Here is a 26,372-nt window from a genome sequence, read left to right on the forward strand (position 1 = left end):
CCGTATTTAGGAGACCTGGTGTACTCTCCTGCCAGGTTTCCTTTCACCTTTAATATATTCCTCTGCCTTTTCCTGATGTGCTCTGATAAGGATTTCTTGAGTAAATTTCGTTTTGCACTTTATCTTCATGGCTGATATGGTTGCATCTGCCTGTTTTACATATGCACTTTTTTGCACCTTCAAACACGCCTTCATATTGCCTGGTATATTCTCCTGGCAGGCCTTTCCCATACAATCTTGTAACTGCCTGGTACACTCTCCTGCCTGGACATTCTCAAAACACACTTGGCACAGCTTGGTATCCTCTTCTAATAGGGTTTCCTTGAAACCACTTGCAATTGCCTGGTATTGTATCGCTTTTATGCTATTCTGCAAGGATTTTTTCACATGTGGGCGGCATACACTCAAATGGTTGTAAGTCCCTTGTTCCGATTACTTTTCCCCTTTTATGACAATGTTTACTCATACGTATTCTTTCAAAGGCCATTTTGTTCATTAACAGTGTTTGGCATGTCTCATCTGATGATGCCATGACACTCACCCAGAGACGGTCTCCCCGCATTTGTTCCTCTCTCATATAGCAGCCCTCAGGGTCAGGTTCAGGTAGCAGCTGCAAGGCTCATGGCCACATGAGGGGATGTCACCGCCGGGAAATGTGTGATGACACCATTGGACTCATCAAAACACAGACCGATGAATTCGGGTTTGGATTTCGATGTTGTGAATAATTGAAATAGACGTTCCAAATGTTTTTTCTTTCTACCTACCGACACCATGCTGGTTGTCTCCCAATGCACATGCGCTCCCTTTTTAGGTCCCTTCTCCTAGTTCACAAAGCTGTTAATGGTCCTTCCTTCTCAGTACCTGGCTGATAGTATCTGTGTGCTCACCAGCTCGTTCCCTCTTCTCCTCCTCCGCACTGAGCCTTATTCTCCTATCTGCCCCCCTGTGTCACCACTTACTTCATTGCTACCTCTTGCTTGCCCCAGTGCATTAGAACCTCTGGTGCCCATCAAAGTCAACCTCCGCTCGCATTTTGATCTCTTCAAAGCTTTGCTCAAACTTCATCTACTGTCCAAGTGGGAGCTCCCCCATACTTCCACTCCCTCCACTGGTACATGATATAATTCTGTATGTTTGCACAGTACTGCTCTTTCGTTTCTAGCACCCCTCACGCCCCACCCCCACAATGCTTAATATAAGTCCCACTTTGTTCACACCCTGCTTTGCTCATCAGTTGTTATGTTTGTGCTATTGTACAGCCTTCCCTACAGGGAATGCCTCCACCATTTATAGACATATTAGAAGTAATTTCTGATCGAAATTGAAATCCCTGTACTTCTAAGAAATACAAACTAAAATACACATATTCAGAACACATACTTTTTAAAAAGAAAACCACAAACGCACCTTTACACACAGCAGCAATGATATTGCTCTGGTCCACAGCTTCAGGAAGGCACTTAATGACGGATGTGGAGAGGAAGACGTGTGGGGCTCGGATCCGAAACTTAACTTGGTTGGCAAGCAACTGCAAAGTCTGGTCTGTGTGGGGATGGGCTCCTGTTAGTTGGTGCTGAGGTCAACTCCTCCATCAGCAGCACATAATGTATTTAATACCAGGCAGAGGTTTGCCACACCAGTCAGTTAAAGGTACAGAGGTGGGGCCCAATGCGGACAACTGACGTCCCAAGCCACCATGCACTTTCCAGCGGCCATTGTCACTAGGAGCTATATGTTGGGACTTGAGGACTCCTGGTGAAGAGGTCTTTGCAGTGCAGGTAAGATGCCTACCAACTTTCCAGACTTGGTGCTAGAGGGCATTAATGTATTGAGGCAGTCCTGCTCCAGGGGCATGCAGGCATGTTGAGGACAACTGGTCAAATGACACCCACCCGCACAAACATCTGATATTGTGGATAACAGTCAGTATTACTTTCAGAAGTCTCATCTGTAGAATGTGTCCGACCGCACTATGAAGGAGCAGAAAAAATTGGCAATTCTACAGATTTGCCTTATCTAACGAAACCATTGGTTCTCAAGTACAGTACTTTTTTAATTTTGTTTTTATTTTTTGCTTTTCCTAGCTTGTTTTCTAAAGTCTAAAATCTGTATTTTGAGTTCCCTTCCTGGGCTTCTTATTCTTTAATTTGGAAAAGATGGTCCGTTTGTAAGATGCAGAAATTGCAAAAACTAGTCATTTTACAAAAATACGTATGTTTGCTTTTAAAAACAGATACTATGGGGTTGGACAAAAACATAAGTTCTAGCCAGTTGTTATATTGCTGTAAATACTGCTATTAATTATATGGGTAACATATCCTTGTTGACATCAATGCCAAATCCAGACGATGAAAATTACTAGCATGGCATTCATTAATCCGAATCATTCTACTTTATGAATGTATGTCCCCGAGTCAAAGTAACATCTGTTCATATTTCAAGAGGGCTTCTAAAGCGAATGCATTGTTTGGAAGATCGGTACATATCGCACTTGCAATTCAGCAACTGAGGAGGCAATGTACATGTTCTACATATGCACCCTACTACCATTAAAACACACAAGGTGTTTTCTATTTCCAAGATGGCCGCCCGTGTTACCTACGCTGTTCACCATGGTCAGCCCCTCCACCACAGTGATGCCTGCTGCTAATAGGCTCCTGATGTTGGTGCAGAGGCCAATCGCAAGTGGGTAGGCGTGAGCCGGCCCTTCCTGGAAAGGCCCTGAGGGTAAGGCCAACAACTGTCCTGAGCTGACCAGAGCCCAGGGCCAGACCCCCTGCCCATGCACACTGAGACTGTGAGTAACCCACCAGTGCCTCTCTGTCCCCATGCTAATATAACAATTGGGCACCTGGAACTCAAAGACCCACGCTATACAGAACTTCCTTTCACTATGTATACTCGCCCTGCCTACTAAACATTGTGACATCTTGTAATTTTTGCTGCTTGTGCACATCTGCCTAATTACGCTGCTTGCATACATCCAGACGATAGCTGCCTCTATGCTGCATATATATTACCTTCTAGCCCTGATTGCTAAAATTCGAATCTAGGTGCCCCATTGTTTGTGCTTACTGTAACTGGCCTCACTTTAGCCCTAATTGCCAAAATTCGAATCTAGATGCTCCACTGTTTGTGCTTACTGTAACTAGTCTCACTTTAGCCATAATTGCTAAAATTAGAATCTAGATGCTCCATTGTTTGTGCTTACTGTAACTCACCTCACTCTAGCCCTAATTGCCAAAATTCGAATCTAGATGCTCCCCTGTTTGTGCATTCAGTTCTTTAGCCTGCGTATGTCTAGTATTCAAGCTTAGACATAGCAGCACTCTGTGCCTTCTTTGATTACCAGTATCTTACTTCGACTCCTCTATACACCTTGAAGCTCTCCCTATTATCCTGCCTCACTTGCATGCCAGTATACTCTGCATATATCCTACTTGATGCAGTATTTGATTAGCTACTGCTGCAGTCTACCAAGCGTCAATGTGCCCTAAATGTGTCAGATATCCTAAATTTGAATTGCCATAGACGCTACTGGCCCTAGACTGTTGTTACACCTTATGTGATACTTGCCCAGCCTCCATTGAATAGCACTTGGTCTCTACATTTGCCTTGTATTACACCTCTGTTATTATGTACGGACATCTGCTATACTCTGCTTGATTCCTTACCAGCTCCCTGCATACAATGTATTTCCTAATGCTTTACACTGTCCTACTAAGAACTCTCCTATACATTACTAGCCTACATGACCACAACATGTCCCTTAATCCACCCCTACCTGCGCTAGCGCACATTGCCCTCAAACAGGTTGCCATGATTACCATACCCTGCACTGTTTCACAGAGGAACCTTAAATTACATGCTAGACTACCTAGGCTCTATGAACCTCCAACCAAACTAGCGCACAGTAATGCCACTCGCAGCCTGCGTAATTCAAGCCATCACCGGCACCCTCTCCAACGTAACAGCAGACTCTTCCGAGAACCTATCCTTCTCCCAAAATGCAAACCTAAGCCACAACTAGCAATCTTGAAACCAGTTCAGTCTGGGATGAGATTTGCTCTTATAAATGCACGCTCTATGGTAGCTCATGCTACTGACATAGCTCACTTACTACATAATGAAAACCTAGACTTCTTAGCTGTTACCGAATCTTGGCTCCACCCAGCAGCCGGCCCAGCAATTTTGCTAGCCGTGCCAGACGACTACACCCTCCTAAGACTCGACCGTACCACCTCTCGAGGTGGTGGCCTTGCTATCATAGCTAAAACCAACCTATCAGTGAATCTTTCACCACCACACAACATAAGTTCTTGTGAATCCCTAACGGCTAAGTTAACTATCGAATACACAGACTGTATCCATTCACCTAATATACAGACCTCCTGGTCCACTAGGATCCTTTGAAGATGACCTAACAAATACTATATTACATAATCTCAAGAACTCCTCCCAAAGCATTATATTAGGAGATTTTAACCTTGGTCTTAGCAACCCGTTAGACACTAATGCTACTATAATCAACAACACCCTAGAGGAACTAGGTTTCACTCAGAAAATCACAGCTCCTACCAATACCAAAGGTAGAACCTTGGACTGGCTAGCTGTGCATAACTGCCCACTTACAGTCTCATCTATAATTCCACAGCCGTGGTCTGATCATCAATTGATCACATTCTCACTAGAGCCCACACCACCGCTACAATTTAACAGCATAGCTCCAGCTGTGCCAACTAGAAATAAGAGAAACATCACTCCTGAAAACCTTATTCCTCTAATTCTACCTACTCTTATGGCTATTCCCGACCATACAGATCCCTCGGACATGGTAGATCTGTACAATAAAGTAATGCTATCTTCCCTTGATGCCATAGCACCTCTCAAAGTGAGAAAGAGCAAACCTCGCAAACATGTGAACAATAGGTTCTCTCCTCACCTTAAGGCTATCAGACAGGAGAAAAGACGCTATGAAAAAATCTGGAGATCAGATCCTTCTGAAATTAATAAGATAAACCTAAGTAACTTAGCTTCCCAGTACAAAAAAGAAATCATCCTAGCAAAACAAACTTCTTACAACCTTCGTATCTCTCAAGCGAAATCTAATACTAAAGAGCTCTTCTCAATTCTGAAAGAAATAGAAACTCCCGTCCAGCCACCTGACTCATGCATAAAGGACAAAAACTGGTGTACAGATATTCAAAATGCTCTTGCCAATAAAATGACTTCTCTGCAAACTAAAATCAGTAACAAAAAAGATTCCCTTCTCTCCATCTCCAAATTGAGTAACACCAGTTCTACCCTACCTCATCCCACTAGGACGTCACCTCCTGTGCCCTCCCCCCCTCTTCAACTTCAGCAAAGTCTCTACCAAAGAGGTTGAAAAAGTTATTCTTGCACTTAAACCTTCGAACTTCCATGAGGACCTATGCCCTGCACAACTGATAAAAGATGCAGCTCGAGATCTCTCGCCATTTATTACTAAACTAATAAATGCATCCTTTATAGCCGGTACCATACCTAACAATCTGAAACAATCCTGGGTCCTCCCACTCCTTAAAAAACCGAATCTAGATCCTGCCATCCCTACCAACTACCGTCCCATCACTGCAGTGCCATTTCTCCTCAAAATCCTTGATAAAATAGCATACCAACAAATTCAACAATACCTCGAACTCAACCACCTCCTAGGAGTCCGACAGTCAGGCTTTAGACCGCAACACGGGACCGAGACTGCACTTATCGATCTTAAGGCACAGATAGATGAGCTGAGAGATGAAGGCAAGACAGCACTTCTGTTACTTCTCGATCTCTCGGCGGCATTTGATGTGGTCAACCACGAGATCCTCTGCACGCACTTAGTCGGCAGCTCATTTCTCCCCGGAGGCAACTGAATGGATCCAGTCCTTCCTTAACAACCGCACTATGCGAGTTTTCTCCCCTTCAGCGGCCGCTGACCCTATGCCCATTACCTGTGGTGTGCCACAGGGTTCTTGCGTCTCCCCCACCTTGTACAACATTTTTACAAAGCCCCTTTTCGATGATCCTGTAGGTGATGGCCTGGGTATCACCTACACAAACTACGCTGATGATACCCAGATCCTCATCCCGCTGACTGGGGATTATGACAAGGATTTGGCCTTTGTGAATCGAGTGTACCTCATCATCCAGGCATGGATGGCCTCTCGTGGTCTATGTCTGAATGATGACAAGATTGAACTCCTCATCCTAGGCACCGCACCCAACCTCAATAAATTAGGCCAAAACTACTCCTCCTTTGTCATTGACAATAATATCACCGTAGCTAAGGAGGTTAAAACCTTAGGATTCTATTTAGACTCAACGCTCACGATCAAAAAACAAGTCAATGCCATGGCTTCCGCTACATTTTATACATGTAAACTTATCAGGGCATCCAAACCGTTCCTCTCACCAAACAACTGCATTACTCTAGCCAGAGCATTGATTCTATCCAAGTTGGATTATTGCAACCCACTCTACATAGGCAGCAACAAATACATTACAAATAAAATTCAAACCACACAAAACAATGCCTTAAGAGCAGCCCTAAACCTCCCGAGGAAAGCACATATCTCAGAGACTAGAAGATTGCACAATTGGCTTTCTACAAAAGATAACATTTTCCTTAAATCGGTCTCTCTGACCCATAAATGCCTACACCAAGCGGCCCATCAATATTTGATAACGAGATTCACCAAACCAACTTCCTGCCGCCCCTCTAGAAAGGCCAACTCAAACCTCCTCCTTGTCCCAAGATTCAAACATACTATGTCTGGAGGGAATGCTTTCCTGTCAAAGCAGCACAATTTTGGAAATCCTTACCACCATCTCTTAGGGAAGACCTTCCCTACCCACAATTCAGATCGAATACCATCCGCAGGATCAAGGAACATGACATCTAATGCTATGACATCTAATCTCTTCCACTGCCACGCCTACTGTAAATTGTGTATAAATTGTATATCCCCTCACCTCTATGCCTAGATATATCTACAACTTGTAAATTATGTATATTCACCCATAATGTATACTTGATGTATTGGTCCAAATGTTTGATTCTTCCAACACTGTAACCTAGTTGGATTCATTTACTGCGTGCTCTGTAACTTAAGTTGTACACTCCTCTTGGTGCTTTGCACCCTGCTACTCACGGGTTAGGTGCGCTGTACAAATAATAAAACAAACATATTGCATATGTTTAAGTGATGAAAATGCTGCTTACCTGTGAATAATGATCCAAAAAATCCTGCATATGCAGTTCACTGCTTCATGTTCCTTAACTGTTTTGGATGCATAGTTTCATACAACTGTTGAAAACAAAGCAAATGTTAAGTTTAGAATCACTTGAGTAGGCTACTTGTAAAGGACAATCCCATGATGTAAGGCAGAAGGATAAAATGTTGGCTTTATAGTTGATGGTGGTGTTGATTTCTGTAACTAATCTGTCAGACTTTTACACCATCTTATTGTGATTAGTCGGGATCCGATAAGCATGGTATTGGGAAAGATTTTTCTTTTTGCAACTTCCCCCATTTACTTCAATGGGACCCAATCAGTACTGCTATGAATTTGGGCTGATTTAAGTGAGCAAACCTCACTTCCTCAACTCATCATTTGGGGTGCTCGGGGTAGTCCTAAAGGTGCCCAGTGCAAGCAGAGCTACCATTTACTTTTGTCCTTTTTTTCTTCTTCTTTTTACAGGAGATACAAGCCAGTTTAAGTAGTGCTGCAGACACACATTGTGTTCCATTTTGTTTTTTAAAAGATAACTTTTGTTACTTTTTAAATGCATCCAGAACCTGGTTGCAGTGAGCCCATTTTTTACTGGGTTTTATGGGTGCACTATCATGCACCTTGTTCTCACCATAATACCCCTTGAGTACCCTGTTACCACATACTCAAAATGGCTGGACCTTGTGGTTTAAGTCCTATTCTTGGATGCAAAATCCTCGTTAGCATCCTCTTGTTTCACGGATAGCTTTACTAGCTAGCACTGGCATCTTCGTAGGACTCTTGCAGAAAGGCTGGGAGTGTTCATGGTACCAGGTAGCATGAAATGAGCGGGGGAGAGGGTTTTGGTAGGGCAGTCTAGCCAAGGTGATCTCTTGTTGCTGTGCAGATGTGAGGTGTTTCTGTCCACTATTATCTGTCCCAACCTGTTGGAATCGTTCAGCCTTCCTATTGGAGGTCAGGGGATAACTCCTAACCTGAATGTAGGATATAAGGGAGGGCTCTATAACCATTTCAAAACATAGACCACTGGAACCAAGTATCCTGTGAACAGGTGCGGCCTGGCAAGGGGGGCAAATGGGCAATTTCCCCCCAGGCAGGCTAGGCTGTTGCCCCATGGGCCAGAGCTACAAAATGTAAAAATAGAATTGAAAAAGACGAATTACTTCAAAGTCTAGCCTGACGCAAAGAAACAGAGTGCTGCAAAGCCTGCTCAGATTCTGTATAAATTGGGCAAGGCATTTGTCTTGATTTTAGCCATGTTGTAGATATGCCTGGATGGCCCCAACATGTGGGTCTACTCAGTAGGTGAAAGGTAGAGGAGTCTAGGATGCAGGTATAGGTGCATACCTTCCAGTGGCAATGTATGCATTTAAATAACATATTCTGTGACCCTGGGTGGTAATATTGGCACCACTGTTTCCCGTAAACCACTGGTCTGTTACAATCCACATCAGCTTATCAAGACTCCTATTTGCCAAGGAATATGGGTACATATTTTATTAATGTTTGTCCCCTGTTTGATTCTGTACGAATGCTTCCCCTATGTTTTGGGAATTTCTTGATCAGTGTGTTCATATAAAGAGTTTAATAGCATGCTGAAAAGCAACCATCAATGTCACTTATATAGTGGTTATAGAAATGACTGTTGGACTGTTTGTGATTTGGACACAGTTGAAAAGCTGTAGTACTCGGGTATTCATTTTTGGAAAACTACAAACTAAAGCGGTGTGAGAAACCTGAGGGTATCCTCACTCCTACTCCCCGTGGATCCTTTGCTCATGTGGCAAGGCAAAGGCCATTGCTCTTGGATCCCGACCCTGGGGTTGGAGAAACGAGGTACGATCACCTGGTTAGAGGGTCTTCGGGGATTAGGAGTGTGGTGCCCACGGGGGAGAGATGGTATCCCTCTTTCCCTATTGAAGACCAACTTAACCCTCCCACAGCCTTTATAGGCTACTGTAAGCCAGCTCCCCTCTTTTTCCCACATTTTAGATCTGACACTATTGGGAAGAGGCGACTAACAGTAATGAACACTGAAACACATTTCACTACTCTAGTACTGGGACAAAGAAGATGCCAGTAGTACTGTCAGGGTCAGGCATGTCCTTTTTTAATTATAGTCGGGCAAACCCAATTGAGAATCCACACCTGCAAACTGTCAAGTGGTTGAAGGTGTATAAATGGAGAACCAAAGAACAGCAGGAAAAGCAACAGGGAGCCATGTGTCGGAGAGGTCAGCAATGGCACCTTTTCTGAGAAGAGGCAGCTGTGGTGTGTGTTTGTTTATTGAATTTGTATGGCGTGCCAAACCCAAAGGTAACTGGGCGCTACAGAGAGCAGGAAAACATGATTACTTAAAAGTTTAGGTGCAAGGCAAGATATACATGTGATGCATTACATAAAGATAGATGAGTTAAAAAATATACATATATAGAGCAATGAAAACAGTTAGGAATATACATATATACAGTCAGATTGATAGGTGTTAATTAATCCAAAGGTTATTCTTGGGGGTCATTGGAGTGTAGCCATGTGAGGCTATTCCTTCTAAAGCTGTAGTAGGATTGGTCTGCTCTGATGTCAGGTGGGAGAGCATTCCAGTATTGGGCTGCCTTAACTGGGAAGCTGCTGCCACCTGTTTTTTTTTTTTTAGTCTAAATTTAGGTACCTGTAGGCAGTAGGAGTTGGCATTTCTGGTGGGGTGAGTCGATGTTTTTCTCACTATTCTTGCTGCCAGATTGTTGGGGGGGCAGCGTTATTAAGACATTTAAAGGTGAGTGATGCTGTCTTTAGTGAGATTCTGTCACAGATTTTGAGCCATTTGTGTTCTCCTTTTGTTAGAGATGTGTTCTTTAGAGGGTAAGTTCAGGGCCGTTCTAAGGGCATTGTTTTGCAATGTTTGAATCTTGTCAATGATGTATTTATTGGCTCCCAAATAGAAAGCATTGCAATAGTCAAGTTTGGAGAGTATTAGGGCGTTGGCAATGATGATGCAGCTGGCTTAGGTGAGAAAAGCTCTACTTGCCCTGATAAGCTTGCGCGTATAAGCCGTAGAGGATGCTAGGGAGTTAACTTGTTTCTTTAGTGTTGGGGCCGAGTCAAGGTGAAAGCCTAGTGTTTTCACTGCTTTGGCAACTGTGAGGATGTTGCTGTCAATATTCAATGCCGAGTAGTTGTGGCTGAGTTTTTTTTTTTAGGTTGGTAGCAGAGCCAAGGAGCAGGATTTCAGTTTGATCATTCAGGCATAGGCCATGCGTGGCCATCCATGCCTGAATGATGAGATATTTTGTTTACCAAGGCCGTATCAGAGTTGAAATTGCCCGAAAGGGGAATGAGGATCCGAGTGTCATCTGCGTAATTGGTTTAGGTGACACCCAGTCTGTCCAATTTGTCAAAAATGGGCTTGGTAAAGATGTTGTACAGGGTTGGTGAGACGCAAGAACCTTGGGGTACACACCGCAAGCTATTTTGATAGGGTCTGCTGATACCAATGTGGAGAAGACTCTCATTGTACGGTTATGCAAGAATGATTCGATCCAGGCAATGGCCTCGTTTGAAAAGTGAGCTGCCGATGCCAGGTGTTCCAACAGTACTGTGTGATCCACCAGAACAAAGGCCGCTGACAGATCAAGGAGAAGTAGCATGGCAGTGTTTCCTCTGTCATTGAGTTCGTCAATCTGTACTTTGAGATCAATTAAGGCTGTCTGTGCTGTGCTGCGGTCTGAAACCTGATTGGCGGGTGCCTAGGAGTTGGTTGGTTTCAAGATAGTGGTGGAACCAAAGAAAGAGCCAGTATGCTGGCCGACATTGCAGAGGACCTGTGGAGCCCAAGGCGAGAGAGGCTGTGAGGCTGTCACCGGTGTGGGAGCCTCTGTGTGCGAGAGAGCAGCTGGAGCTGTGGGCGAGCAGGATGGTAGAGAGGACGCAGTCTGCGTCCCTACAGAGGCAGTAGAGTTTCTGACATGTGCAAGACTGCACCCGACGTGGGAGTGGGGCTTGTGGAGTCATGCCCGCCAAGCTCGGAAGCGGAAGGAAGCAGCAGGAGCCGCCGGGGAGCAATGCTGAGGACCAATGAGTGTCAGGGAAAGCCACTCAGAGCCGAGGGGCTCCTAACGGGCTGCGCGTATTGAATTAAATGAACACTTGAAACTAATTTGAATTATGCATTTTGAATACCGAACTGAATGAAAACACAAAAAACAAAGCAGAATTATGCATATTGAATATCGATCTAAATTAAAACTTGAAATTAAGCATATTAAATACTGAATAGAATATAACTTTATGGGCACAGCAAATAGCAGATGACCGCCAAAGGGGAAGTGCCCATGAGAAAGCAACATACGGATAAGAGTGCAAGTGTGAAAGAGTGCCATAGAGAGATGGAGCATGAGCAAGACCACCCGAAGGTGAACTTTATGAATGGATGCAGTGCGGCAAGGCCAAATACTGGCAAGAGGTGTGACACGTTGTGGCAAAGCCAAGAGGCTAACTAGGAAAAGCCAGGAGAGTGTAAACCTGCACATAAAGCCAAGTGGCCAACAAAGAGGAGCTAAGTGAATGTGACTCTGGACACAGGGGCAAGTACAGAAGAGCCTTTGTGGGCTGAAGAGCCGAGGGTTCCTGGTTGCACGACCTGTGATAGGTAGACAGTGTGGTCTGATAACTGTGCCTAGACCAGTGAACCCTAAACTATAACAACCTAAGACATTGTGAAACAAGCCAAGGAGAAGCATTATAAGCGAACTGGTGATGCAAGCCAGAAGAAGGGTCAGGTTGACCTAGATTTGTGTTGAACATTTTAAAAAGGCTAAAACAAATACAAGTGGGTGAAAAAAAGTCTTGGGCAAAGGGACCCTTAGACTTGAGGAACTGCAAATGTTGTCTTGAGAACAAAACCTCAAGACCCTTTTAGTTTCAACTGTGTTGCATTGAACTTGGGGGAAGGGAACCCTGAGAATTGTGTCAAACTATATTGCCTTGAACTTAGGACAGGTAATCTAAATATCTTTATGGAACTTTCTTGAACTTGGGGAAGGTGAGCTGAAGAGGAAGCCAAGAGCGGGAAGAAGCTCAAAACTTGGTGTTAATCACCATTTCCTTTATTATTGGCATCCCTGCATATTGGTTAGCTTTAATTGTGAGGGCAGGGTTTTGGACACAGAGTTTTAAGTTTAACTCTCTGACTCGGACTTTGCTTAGTTTCGTTAATGTAGGAAAATCCCACATTAGCATAAGACAAGTTAGGCCTTCTACCATCTTGACAATTGAGTTAATACATTATTTCTGTTTGACCTTTGAATCTGTTGTCTGTGTTTTACGTCATGATGCCTTCACCGCGGTCATTTAGAGTTGGGTGGATTTTGTAATACGGCTGAAGAAAGTTACCAGCTCGGCCGGTGGAATTTGTGAAAATTCACCCTTCTCAGAGTTTACCACCAGCAGAGGTGGCATTTCTGGAATACCTTTGGTGCTACTTCAGATACACCACATCCAAGGGTGGTAATGTAAAACCTTTTAAAACTTTTTCTTCAGGCATTTTCAGCATCCGTGTGAAGGGAGAACTTTATTTTTTCAATTCTGTTACTTTTTATAGATTATATAGGTAATGTGTTGAAAGAAGGGAATCAGAGATGCCCACCTTTATGTTCCTCTGTAAAAACTTTTTTCACTCTATTGAAGGGATGCACCCATGCTTCTGTTCTGTACAATAAAAAGAAAGATTAAAAACTTTTCTGGGCAGTTTGTATTTTTTACCTTCACCTTGAATGGAGGTAAAAATAAGGGGATTTTCTGCAAAAGGTCCACCTAAAATACTGCAGCTGGTATTATAACAGCTGCAGTATTTTAGGTGGACCTTTTAGGAGGACTTTTTCCCATGGACTAGCACCAATGCTGTTTTATCAAACCACGAGATTGGTGGATGGTTGCCAAATGCTGCCAATTTTATCACCCAACTCTGAATGACCTTGTAAGCTTCTTGTCGTGTCTGGCAGAGGTTGACTTGCAAATCAGGGTAGTCTAATATTGAACTGTAAGCGAGTGCAACAGAATGTGGCAAGGGGCAAAGAATGGGCTTGGTGTGAGTGGCAAGGAATTGGTGACTCAGCAATGTGGGCAAGGGAAAGAGGTGCGTGTAAGGGAAGGGGAGTGAGTTAATAGTTAAATAATGGAGCAAAAGGAAAATGGAGGTCTTACAGCTCTAGGAAACGGGGGGCATTGAGAATGTGGTTCAAGGGAAGGACACAGGAGGATGATGGGTAACAAAAATAAGCTAAATGAGACGGAAGTACTCATCTGAAATGGTAGGCTAGTGTGTTGACTGTTGCTCAGATCTATGTCTGACCTACATGCCACTGCGCCAGATTGTTGGATAGATTTGACACCCTTTCTTTTTTTGACTAAGTGATGCATACAAGTTGCTTTATCAAGTGACTTGGTGCTTTGAAAGTAGAATTGTACAGACTAAGATTATCATTATAGTTAGTAAGTTTTAATTTTATAATATTATTGGGAACTCTCCTGAATGACACCAACATAGCCATGCATCAGTACGCTGATGACACTCAGCTGTACCTTAAGGTCAGTGGCCCCCATGACATTGCTCGCCTCTGCGAATGCCACTCTACTATCCAAACATTGATGTCTAATGCTTACCTTAAACTGAACCTGACCAAGACCGAATTGTCCTCATCGGTCCCGCCACCAAACAGCAACTCGTGCAACAATGGCTGTATGACATGTGATGGAAGGATTCACCCCCTCAGCTGTCAAACCAAGCCAAATCCCTGGATTTCATTGTTGACAGTAACCTTTCCTTCCAAAAGCACATAGCCAAAAAGGCATGTATTGTTTGCGCCGAAAAAACAGGATTTGTGCGCCATTCTGCCCGCAAATCCCCATTTGTTAAACAGGGATTTGCTGGCAGAATGGCGCACAAATCCCGTTTTTTTTCGGCGCAAATAATCCTTGAATTACCCCCTTAATGCCACATCGTTTTGTTTCTCTTTGCCAGAGTGCCATCTTTGAGGGCGGTATACCTGACCTTTTTCTTTTTTTTTTTTTAACTTCTTTTTATTAATTTTCAACAAGAAATACATTTCCCAAATCCCACAACAACCCACCCCCCCTGAAAGCAGCTGCATTATGTCCTTGGTCCATTACTTCCATGGATCGCTTGCCCCTACATATATAACAATTGCACTCCCCAACTTCCCCTTTCCCCACCGAACCACCTCCCACCCCTCCCCCAAGAGCAGTCTGATGTAGTCCCTGGCCCAGTATCTCCATGGGTTGGTCGCCCGTGATCATTGCAGGTCCAACAAACGCAAACGTTGCGAGCGCCACCCAATTCGGAAGTCGTCCCTAAGGAAATCCAGGGTCTCTTCCCAGTCCCTTGTGAACGCTTGGATATTGTTGTTTATAGCATATGCTGCCCACTCAAGTGCCACGATTTCCCAAAGTTTTCGCAGCAGGTCCTGCATCAAGGGAACCTCCTTACTCCTCCACCTCTGCGCTATAACAGTCATAGCTGCAAATATAAGAATTTCTTTTGCCTTTTCCCGAGATCTAGGTTGCCCCACCAAGGTGTCCCGTCTAAGACCCAGAAGGACCTCTTCAGGGGCGCTGTTATTTCCCATTCCGTATGCCTGTTCCTGTACTTCCTCACTTCCTGCCAAAAGGGTCTAATTTTTGGGCACGACCACCAGATGTGTTGTGCCGTACCTTCCATCCCACATTCCCGCCAACACCTACCAGAGGTTGTGGGGTATATCTCTCGAAGGCGGATAGGTGTGTAATGCCACCCAAACAGGACCTTATACCACATTTCCTGTAGTGCAGGCACTTTGATCAATCTCAGGATTCTCCTCCACAACCTCTCCCATTCTTCCCTCTCAATTACCCTTCCCAGGACCTGTTCCCACCTCCGCATATACGGCCACTGGCCCCTGGTACTTGCCTTGTCCAAGATTTTATATAGGTTAGATATTAGGCCCTTGGATCCATCGTTAGTGGACAGAAATCTCTCAAACCTAGTCATTCCTCTTGTTGCTGCCTGCTTGATTGCGGGGTTCAGAACCCAATGGCGAATCTGCACGTAGCGTAGTCTTTCCCCCTTCTTAATCCCGAACCCCCTCTTGCACTCTGCAAATGAGAGAATTCTGTCCCCCCTAAAAATGACACCCAACCGCTTGCAACCCCCCTCTTGCCATTGCTTGAATGCCCCCATCTCCAACCCAGGGGTAAAATCTCAGTTGCGAAACAGGGGGGCGAATGGGGAGGGAAAAGTCGTAATTCCCTTTGTTCTCACTAACTTATCCCAATTCTCCGCCATCAATTTTGTAATGGTGCTCTCGTACACATGTTTAGGCCTAAGATGCTTCGGAAGCCATAAAACCTCAGCTAGGTTGCGATGCATTACAGCTCTATCCATTGCTACCCATCTTTTATCTTCCGCAGCCTCCCCCTCCCAGAGCTATTCCCTGATTTACTCGCAATTGGGTGGCCTCATCTTTTTCTTTTTTTTAAAAATATGGGTTATTGTGACTCTGAAGGGGAGTTGCGCTATTTCAACTTGGCCTCATAAGTGCTCAACACCAAAAAATATGGTGTACGTGTGACCCTACTAGAGTCCATCTCCTGACAACCGTTACCAGTTGCCTATTAGTGGCAACAGGGCAGATCAAAGGTCAGGTGTATTTCTGAAAGCAGCCTGTGGGAGCCCAAAGTACCAGCAGGTGGGGCGGAGGTTGCCTTTGTTATCACTTGTACCACTTTCCCATAGACCTAACTATGGCCCTTGGGCTTGGTGGCAGAGAAATATTAAAGGATGTCTGGTTTGACATGGTGGCAGCTGAAATTAGTTCTTTAATCAAAAGCCTTTGTCGTTTAATTATCAGCCTTGTCGACAGTGACTCCTGTATAATGTGCCTGGGTGTGTATTCAGCTTCTGTGGGGTGAATGTCAGCCAGGCACTATCAGTGTGTAGTTCAAGAAGCCCTCCCTTTGATGCACCTGAGAATAGTTGGTGGCAACTCTGCAAAGCAGGAAATCTCCATGGGGGTAGCTGGGAGCTGGTGTTTCAAATGCAGCCTGCCAGGGTACAATGGCCACCTCTCACAGGGTGCCTATGCCAGAGACTCTTTGAAGCAAGCAGACAGATTAATGGGGTGAGGTTAGCGTAGCCCAGGAGAGAGTTACATTCCACTGAACGTAGCCACCATCTTGGTTCTTGCTGGGGTTCCTCAAGCTTCCTACCATCTCCCCACTTTCTGCAGACCACGCTTTAGACATCACAGGGCAAAGGACATTTGTTGCAGCTGCCCTGATTTGTTCTCTTCTAGACTTTTGTAAGGTTCCAATTAGCTGTGGAATATAGTCTATATGAGTGAGGTGGGGAGGGCTCTTTCGACTCCTGATGGAAGAAGCATCCCCTTCAACCTAGCTGGAAATAATATATTCCAAAGGCCAGAGAAGTGAAGACCGGAGACATTCAAGCAGGAGGCAAGCTCCTATTCATCCAAGAGGAACATTTGGAGTGGAAGTAAAGAACCAATGACTCAATTTGGCCCTGGAAGAGGCCTCCCAGAACCTCCCGAAGCAACTCTGATGCCCCGTGTTTTTCCATCAAGAAGCTTTTCGGGCCAGCTTAACACCCTTTCAGCTTTCCAGGACCCGAGGCTTTGCCTTTGGCTCTCTTAAGTGCCTCGATCTTCGTACCCACGCTGACTCGACCCATATAAAAATCAGTTGCTGAACTCAACTTGCCAACCACTCCATAGAAGCAGCGGACTCTGCTCTTGACTGCAAACTCGATCAAGTGGAAGCCAATGTCTCGACTCAACACTGCTTCGAACCATTAAGCCCCCCCACCCCCACCAGTCTTGAATTGCTTGGACAGCAGCTCACCAATTGGAAGACCATCTCAGTGTGCAGTGCAGCACCTAGGAACCTGGCTTGATGCTGTTGAGCCCCACGGACAAGTAAATCAGGCATTTGCAGTTGTCCTGTCTGCCTGGCCCGACATTGAAGGCCCAGTGACTTGACACAATAGACTGTGCGTGATATGGCTGCTGAGTTTTGCCTGGCTGCCCCTGTATTTAAGCCACAGAGCGCCCCCTTTTGCCTTAATGTCTGCATTCTGTCCTGCAGAGGGGTTTTTTTTGGTTTAGTTTCTATCATTTTTTGTTTTAATTAAAGGTTAATATTTGTCTAGAACTTTGGATGCAAATTCTTTTATTTTGAGCCAATGTACCATTTCTTTTTGGGTGACAGCTCGCACCCATCTAGGAGTACAGCCTGCCATTGATCCACATTACCATAAGTGATGAATGTGGTATACTATTGATTTGTGACTTGTTTACTTTAATGATTGGGGATCACGGCTGTTAGTAGTACTGGGAGGCTTAGTCGTGCGCTTTAGTCACTTCTCATCCTAGTACTCCTGCTGTGCATTAGTCATTTTGTCACACTCCAACACCAGCTGGCCTGGGGAGTCCGAAGTAGCTCCTGTTAGCGGTTTTTGTCAGGCAACAAGCAGGAGCTAAATAGTCCCTGGCAACTTCGAATTCGTCACTGTTACAGTACATAAAGATGTGTGTAATCCATTTTGGGCTACCAAGCTGGTATATTAATATTTCTCTTTCAGATTGTTCCTTTTTTGACTTCAATGCAAGTCCTCTTTTAATGGTCTATTTTAAATATACAGGTGTATGGGCAGTCAAATACTTGAGAATCTCTCTTAATGTTAATTTTACCTCAAAATCCTTTATCTCAAGCGTACACTGCCTGTTCACCCCCATTAACAAGTAAGGTTGGTTAGACCAAATGTGAAAAGTATCTGCAGGTCCATTACATCGGTTTTCCAGAACCTGACACCAGCGTTAGTTCTGGGAAAACCTCCCAACACACAGTATTTATGGAATAAAGCATAGCCTAACTCTTGACACATCCCCAGAGGGAATTACTGTATTGGTACTCAAAGCAGGAGGGCGGCATCATTAAATGTGTGTACTTGCCAGTATGTTTCACCTCAGAAAAACAGCTGACTGAAATATTGGTGGGCAGAATACTCAAACTGAATCTGTAGCCGTTAATGAGCCATTTTTAATAGTGTCCAACTTGATGAAACTGTACTCATTTTATCAAATCATCCTCGATAAAGAAGTGATTGAGTAGCCCTGTAGAAGTTGTGAAGGGAAACTGTAGCATACAATTTCTGGTAGTTGTAATAAGCTCGATCCTGCTTTTCAAATTCACTTATATGTATTCTGCAATCTGAAGAAGTGCACTAACAGGTTATGAGAGAGCACTCGCCGGCTGATGCGCCACCTTTCAGACTCAACCCTGATTGTCACAAAAAACTCTGCACTACATCGGGCAGCCATCATCTCATCGTTCTGGACACGCAAGCAGGACCGGATACAAGAACACATGATGTATTCTAATACTCCAGTTCGCCTACCAGAATACACAGGAGAATTTCTTCACAACGGCAAATCATGGAAGTACCCATCAGAAAACTGTTTGCCCGATATAAACTTAAGTACAGTAGGGAAATATTTGTACAACACAATTAAAGTATTACACTATGCCACTGTGAGGAAAAGTCAATTGCAAATCGTAAGTCAGTAGTAATTGCGCCATTTATTATTACTGCTCCAAGAGAGATACTGCAGATCATATTTTCTGGAGCTAGTTAAGTGCCCATTAAAACTAAGTGTGGAAAATAAATATCAACAAACCTGGCATATGCCATTGTGCTGTTGCAATTTTACAAGGAACTTTCAATGTATTTTGTGTTACTCCGCTTTTACACTGCACCGGCCACCGATTTAGCAGTCTTTGCAGTCTTCGAGTGCTGAGGTTTGTCTGAAGTGTGGCATATTGTGCCCCTGCCCGCTGTCTTCAGACCTTTGCATGCGGAAAAGTGGAAATGGTATAGGAGAACAGGGATGAAGTGAGAGTATATTTTAGACAAACATGCGAGATGCGTTATGTCTGGAGGGGTGAACGGAAGACCTTCAGTGTGTAATGGTTTCAATATGTGTGTTTGTGCGTGTTGCGTGTCGTCATTGCAAAACGATCATGGCATGCAGCTATATCAGTGACAGGGTGCACTTCATAATGCTCCTAAGAGCGAGCGTGTACACCATGATGGCAGTCTAATTCTTTCACTATGTTCGAGGTGAGCACAGTAGGCGCAAGTGGGAAGAGGATAGGGAGTGTAGTCATTGTGCAGCACGCCATACCTGCACAGCCGCTTGCTGGGCATCTGAGTGTGATAGGGTTGGAATGGGGAAATTTACTTTTCCACTATGAGAGAATTTCCTGGAGGGAAGTGTTGTAAAATAATGCATTGCGGGCTAGCTTAGTCGGAGTAAATATTCACTGATGGACATTTTGGAAAGGCAACTCCCCATTATAAGGCCTATATGCAGTGACAGTCTGGCCCTTTCTTTGTGAAGTGTTCCAGGGATTAGAGGTGCCTTTGTTTCAAGGTGTTCAGGCATTGAGGCCTTCATGCGCCACCTCAATGTGTGTAACAATACACAAGGGAACAGGAGAGCAGGCACCTTTCCTTCTCTCTAGCCCAGGAAACAGTTAGGTTTGTTAAAAATGTGTATTTGTATTTATTTTTATTTATATAGCGCTTTAATCCAAAGTGCTTAACAAGAGGAAAAACATAATACAATAAGCAATACATGACAAATGAATCTGAACCGGAGAACAGTACAAGGAACAATTTAAATTGATAGGAAAGCTGCTGAAGGAGAGGGGCTAAGTGAAGGATGGGGTAGGAGGAGTAGGACGTGGTAGAGTCAGTAGTGAGAGAGGGAAAAAGGATGCTGGGGGTGAGTGGAAGAGATAAGATTTTAGAGAAGTGTGGAATAAGGGGTAGGAGGTAAGCGGTTCCAATGGAAAGGAGCGAGAAGTAGGAAGGAACGGAAGCGGGAAAGGGGCACAGGGTGGAGGAGGAGGAGGAGAGAGAAGAAAGAGATCCGCAGAACGGAGTGAACGAGAAGGAGTATAAAGTGAGAAGGGAGGATAGGTAGGGAGGGGCAACGACATAGAGGGATTTGAAGACTAGACGGAGGAAATTTAATTTAAACTGATTTTAAATTTAAAAATCAAAATGTGGGAGGAACTACAGGCACCCTTGAGTGTGGGTTTTGAACTGCGGCTCCTGCGGTAGAAGTGCCTTGGAGCGTTATGCTGGAACTTCCTGTAGCCTGGCAGTAGTTTGGAGGCACCGCCTTGGCCTTGCAGGTGCAGCACCATTAGGTGTAAAGAAATGTATGTACCCTTATTGATGATGAATGCTCTAAGCAATTGCTTGGTTGAACAGATACAAAGTTTTGGGCCTGTCCACAAGTTTTTCCAAAGTATGGTCTCCTAAGTAGCAGATCCAAAGATAAAATCAATAGGTACTAATCACTCACTGTGTTAGAAAATACAGAAATTAGAAAACAATATTTTATTTGCTAATCATAAAAAAACATATAGTGCATACATTGACATGTGAAAAGTAACAGTTGACAGTGGCATCAAATGACAAATAAAAGTATAGTGTATACAACAAAGTAAACATAAAATACTGTATGGTTAATATACAGATAAATCTCAATTGTTATTTCATTGGCACAGTAAATATACATACTTGTGTGAACACATAAGTGCTTTGTGATGAATCCAAAAGAAGAAAGAAACAAAAGGGCTATAAAGTCGCCTGAGCTTCAAAGGTGTCCTAACTAGGGAATACTTTCCTGTATGTATTGAGTATTCCTTCTAAATATAGCAATAAATGTTACAGGGTCATAGGGAAAACAAGATATCTTTTTGCCTATGTGGCAGAGACTGAATGAACAGAGACTGGTAAAACAGGGAACCGTTATAATCATGTGTTCCCGGTTTGTTTCATGTTTCGGCGGATTTGCAGTGAATTGCGTCCGCCTTCATCAGGACTCCGTAAGGGCGACCCTGCGAAGTGTATAGAAAGCTCCAGTGAGTAAATATTATAAAATGCCGACAATTGTTGGGCATGAATAATGATACGACAGTTCTCACAGCACCGTGCTGGTGTCTTACCTACCAGTGCTATGTATCCCAAGTCCTCGGTTTTCGATCACTAAGAGGTCTAAAGCTGAGCATGGAGGATCCTCAAAACGGGTCCCATAGGAGTATACGGGAACCCGGACAGTGTTGGTGATCCACACGTTGGTCCTGGGTGGAGAACAAAAAGAAAATGGAGGGGTAGATAGGAAGCTGCTAGGTATCCATAATCCTATAATGACATCCTGTAGAGGCAGTGAAGGATATTGGCTGAAAAACCAGTAATGAAAGAAACTACTAATGGGGGAGTACCTGGTGGCTGTATGGTGCTGATCCATTGTAGGGTTAGTAGGCTGGTGCTGGGATTATTTTCCTTACCAGCGAGCTGTTATCTGATGAGAGTCCTGGATTGGTCAGGGAAAGGAGAAGATGACCAAAATGAATTGGAAGGCCAAGGTTAACAGAAGGTTATTGCTAAGGGGGTTGTTGTGTTCATTGTCTATAATGTTCACATGAAAAAAGGTGGCGGGTAGAGATCGCCGAGCGCGCTCAAGTATTTAGGCTCTGAGCTGGTAGGGTACACCAGTGGCGGTAAACTATAGTGCAGGGGGCAGGAACCAACAGTCATCCTGGTAGTGCTGGGCATGTTAGTGGCAGTCTCGATGATTCGTGGGATCAGAACTTAATAGTGGTTGCCCCGTGAGAGGTTTTTGCGGGCAATTTATATAGTGAGGTGCCCGTGTACCTGGAGTCATGCCTCGTATATAGAGAAGTGCTGTTAGTCTCTATATATAGGAGTTCCGAAACAGATTGTGGAACGTCCGATCCATACACGGAGTGCCGCTTATGTGGATGCGTCACACAGTGGACATTAGCATGTGACAAAGTGCGGCCAAACATGGGTGTCCTCACCTAGTACAAGAGGTGCTGTTAGTCTCTATATACAGGAGTTCCAAATCAGATTGTGGAACAGCCTCATCGACCATGGCGTGGGCCTCGGCTCTGTCGTGGACGTCCGGGGTGTGGAGGGCGGCGGGGGTAGGCTAAGCAGGCCAGGTCCGGGCATCCTTCTCTTGCTTTCCCGCTGTTGTCCCGCACCCTCCTGGATCTTGTCGTTTTTGTATTACCCTGTTCCTCGCCATGTCGCTGGGATTTGCATCATCCCTCCCCGGGTCTCCTGGGTTTTCATCATCCCTCGCCGTGTCCTCCGGGCTAGTGGATCGACAAGCAGTGAGGGTGCCGGTGTGCCTTGAAGGGGGAGTCTCTGTCGGGGGAACTTGCAGCCTTGAAAGTAAGAGTTGCATCTCCTTGTGTCTGGCGGTCCCTGGGTTAGGGACCGTCGGTAAACTAATTTCCTATGGTCTGGAGTGGGGCTTTGAGGCTTGCCTGCGGGCGGGATCAAGAAATATGTGAATTTGGGACCGTCCATATTTTCCAGGCAAGAGCGAGATATCGGTGACGGTTCCTAGAGTTTGGGACGTCTGCATTTTTGGTTGGGTAATTTTCAGTGGGCGCAACGTGTCCAGCAGAGCGGGCCATGCAGTAAATGATTTTGCGACTGTCCCTGAGCGGTGACCGTCGATGTATAACGATGATAGCGTAAGGTGGTAACTAGTTAGGGAATATTCATCAGTATTAGGTGGCGCAGCTGAGTAGTTGCCGGACTACGGATTCGGCTGTCAGGTGTTTGGTCCCCGAGGTCCATACTCCAGAAATACATGATCTCATGCAATATTAAAAAATATGCTTTGCATGTTACTTTTACTTATACTGATATAAATATTTTGTAATTACCATGGATCCTTTGCCTATTAGGATGGTTTGAAACGTCTGCTTTAATAATGTGGTTGGCAGCTAAAGCTTGTGTAAATTACATGTATACAGCTTGGAAAAATGACCTGTAGTATTTATCGGGACTCTGGTGAGAAACCTGCACGGCACTGCAGAATATTCGTTTTCTAATTAAGTTAAAGCACAGTCCGTGTTTCTGAGGGTAGGTTTAATTAGTTTAATTTATATTGATGTGGTTTGAGTCTCACATAGGGTAGCGCCGTGTAAACAGTGGGGGTCAGATCCTTTTGCAGAGTTTGTACAGGCATAAGGAGATCCTAGTAGCGCAGTGGAGTGAGCATGGGTCTGCCAACTGCAAGGTGCAGGGAACAAGCCACCCAGCAGGCATGCAAAAATAAAGTGGCAAGGGGAGCTGCTAGTGCATTGATTGGGGGGGGGGGTGCATGTGGTAAGGTGACCAGGGACCGCACCCCCTTTCCTTTCTTTTTTCCATTGCTGCCAAGCCAATTTATTAGGCACCTAGTCTGCGTAGGGGTGTAACTATGGTCCTGCTTGATGAAAATGACAAGAGTTATGGGGGTCAACGAATGGTGGAATAGGTGTGTCTAGATTTATGGAGAATTGGAATTATAATATTATCCTCTCTATTGCTCCTTTAGGTTTTCGACACAGCGCGTTGAGCAGCTATGACCCCGTGGTTATGGCCCCAAGAAAAAGCATGGCAGGAGCATCAGTGTGCGGGCAATGTGCGCAGCGTGAACAGTTAGTCATGATGATATGATATGGCATTTATAACGTGCCTATACAGTGTTTCAAGGCGCGAGTGGCTAGGTTTCTTTATAAAGTCAAGAACAAGGGCATGATGTGGGTGCATGGCATGCTGGATGGGGCCATTGAGGTGGTAGAGGCACCAGAGCAGTGGCCGCCCACAAACGCGCCATGTGCGAGGGTGAGGAAGCCTATGGTGCCGCCTATTTCTCTGAAGCCTTTCAAAAAAAGAAACTGCACACTGTGATAAAAGGAATATTTCTTTCCTTTCAGCTTCAGAAGCATTGTGCATGTTTTCCTAGAATTTTAGGATTGTATAATTAATAGGATGGAAAACTAAGTTGCAATTCATTTTTTTTTTTAACAAGTTATGCTTTTTTTCCAGTGAAAGCAAACCATTATTGCACAATTGTATTTTTCAGAGTTCCGGTGCTGTGTGCATAATCATGCAGAGGCAGATCATTTTTACACTTCTAATTTAATTTACAGTTTAATTATAAAAATAGTGTGTAAAATGATGACTAGGCACAGTCTAGTTTATATCAACTCAACCTTGCAGTCTATGGGGTACATTACTATAAATAGTCAGTGGCAGCAGAGTCTTTGCTCAAGGGTGAGTGATTGTCATTACACCAATCACAGGTGTTCTAGCCTCTCAAATGTTCAATACTACAAATAAAACATCCAAAACCTGACTCTCGGAAGTGCAAGTGCTATTCAAAAACAAACAAAAGTTACATTGGTAGTTGAAATAGAAACTCAGCAAAACCTGTCCCTGTGATAATCCAGATAGGTATTTAAATGTATGTAGCACTTCATAAATGGTTCGTCATACATCTAGGTACTGTGATCATTATACCTCAATCGATACTCAAGTTAACCAATCTCTGAAGGATGTTAGCCAATAAGATCGCTCAGCCGGTTGAGCACTCGTCGCTGCAATCTCTTTGTGATCTGTGGGTTGCGGGTTCGAATCCCGGCAAGTCCAACTCAGCCTTTCATCCTTTCGAGGTCGATAAAGGAGTACTGACTTTGGTTTGGTGGTTATTGTGGTAAATCTGTTCCATATACAGCGCTTTGCCAAAAGAGCTATATAAATAACCATTTGACCACTAGATTAGATATAGAATTTAGCATGGAGTCCTTGCCTCTCTGCACTGTTGTATTATAACATTGACATACCATTAGGTAGTAATAGCTCCAAGAAATTAGGACTTTCATTAAACATCAAAAGACAAATCTGCTATCGAATCTCAAAACACACAATACAAATTCATGTATGCCTTGCTATATAATTGGCAAGGTTTTAGTGATTTCAACATTTAAATATATAGAGGAGAGATCAAATGGGCATAAATAATGAAAGGTGTATTCTGTCACAATGCAGAAAGGTGCCGCATAGTAATGGTTCCCATACATTTGTCGCATATCTTTTACTTTATTGCGAAGGAGAAAGTCATTTTTACTCTCTTAAAATCACATTTACTCTCAAAGTTTAAAAATAGAGAGTAAAATACTCCCACCTCAAAATCTTATCTGGAGCACTGGCTACATATACCACCTTTAGGCTGCTTCACAGCCCTGTTTGCCCTTGTTCTGTGACATGACATCAACTGGACATAGCAAAACATTACGTGATGGTACATGTTTCGGAACACAGTATAACAACACTGGCATAGTCAGTAAAATGGGAGGGGAAAAATAAACATAAAACCAAGAATCCACAAAAATCATTTGTCTCAAAGAAATGCCACTCTTTTACGAAATCGGGAAAGTAGTACTAAATAGAAAACATAAGATTGAAACAGGGATGGGTATTTCTCCAGCATGGGGTCTGGCATGGATTCACATGCTCATGAATATTCCCCGTCGTCAGGCTGGGTATCCTCGGTAAAGAAAAAATCTGTTTCAGTTTTGTTTCTGAACTGTCTTTCTACTAATAAACAATCACTGGTCTCTGGGTCATACTGCCCCCAGCCAATGACTGCCCTCTACCTAAGCCCATCCTCTGGCAGCCATCTTCAGATTTTTACTGCACGTTCAAGTGTTGGGAGTCCTTGTGCTATAGCTCTCGAGCTTTTGCTGCGTTTTCATGCTTTTTCAAGGAGATTTACTAATTTTCCAGTCAAATCGAGCCTCAAGCTCCACCGTTTCTTCTTCCGATCAACAGGGACCCGTTTCGGAATTTCCTACGCCCTTCATGGGTAAAGTTTTCGTTGAGTGATGCTTCTTGAAGGATTCCAGAAGATCTGAGGCCTACCATGGACACGGCCCAGGACAAGGCTAGCTCGACGCCCGGATCCAAGCTGTTCAGAAACTGACCTGGATGCGGTTTACAGAATGTTTTCAAGGAGGACGAGCATTCGAGATGTCTCTACTGCCTTCATGAGGACAAGACCCACGTGGAGAAGGACTGTGCGTTCTGCAAGAACCTATCGGAACGGACCATGAGGGATCATCGTTCCCGCCTCGCCAGCTGGCTGGAGAAGGGCCCACCAGGT

The 26,372-nt window shown here is 44.3% G+C and overlaps 2 protein-coding genes across 13 annotated transcripts in view; one reads left to right on the forward strand and one right to left on the reverse strand.

Moving 5' to 3' along the window:
* CASK (calcium/calmodulin dependent serine protein kinase) overlaps nt 1-26,372 on the forward strand; it is a 2,777,982-nt gene that overhangs the window by 976,001 nt on the left and 1,775,609 nt on the right. The gene's annotated exons all lie outside the window — the stretch shown is intronic.
* Nucleotides 1-26,372, reverse strand: part of GPR34 (G protein-coupled receptor 34) — a 99,179-nt gene that overhangs the window by 65,660 nt on the left and 7,147 nt on the right. Inside the window, exons 2-3 of one of the 3 annotated variants that reach the window (XR_011283507.1) lie at nt 21,353-21,483; nt 20,696-21,240 (exon numbers count right to left, since the gene is read on the reverse strand). The exons of 1 other annotated variant lie outside the window; for it this stretch is intronic. Coding sequence is in view for 1 of the 2 variants with exons in the window: in XM_069636506.1 (XP_069492607.1) it covers nt 7,250-7,279 (30 nt within the window). In the remaining variant the exon portion in view is untranslated. Of the gene's footprint in view, nt 1-7,249; nt 7,335-20,695; nt 21,241-21,352; nt 21,484-26,372 lie in introns of those variants that run through there. One more of the 3 variants, XM_069636506.1, reaches the window with a different exon arrangement.

Source organism: Ambystoma mexicanum, chromosome 7p (assembly GCF_040938575.1).
Source record: "Ambystoma mexicanum isolate Mex_15411 chromosome 7p, UKY_AmexF1_1, whole genome shotgun sequence".
Lineage (NCBI taxonomy): Eukaryota > Metazoa > Chordata > Amphibia > Caudata > Ambystomatidae > Ambystoma > Ambystoma mexicanum.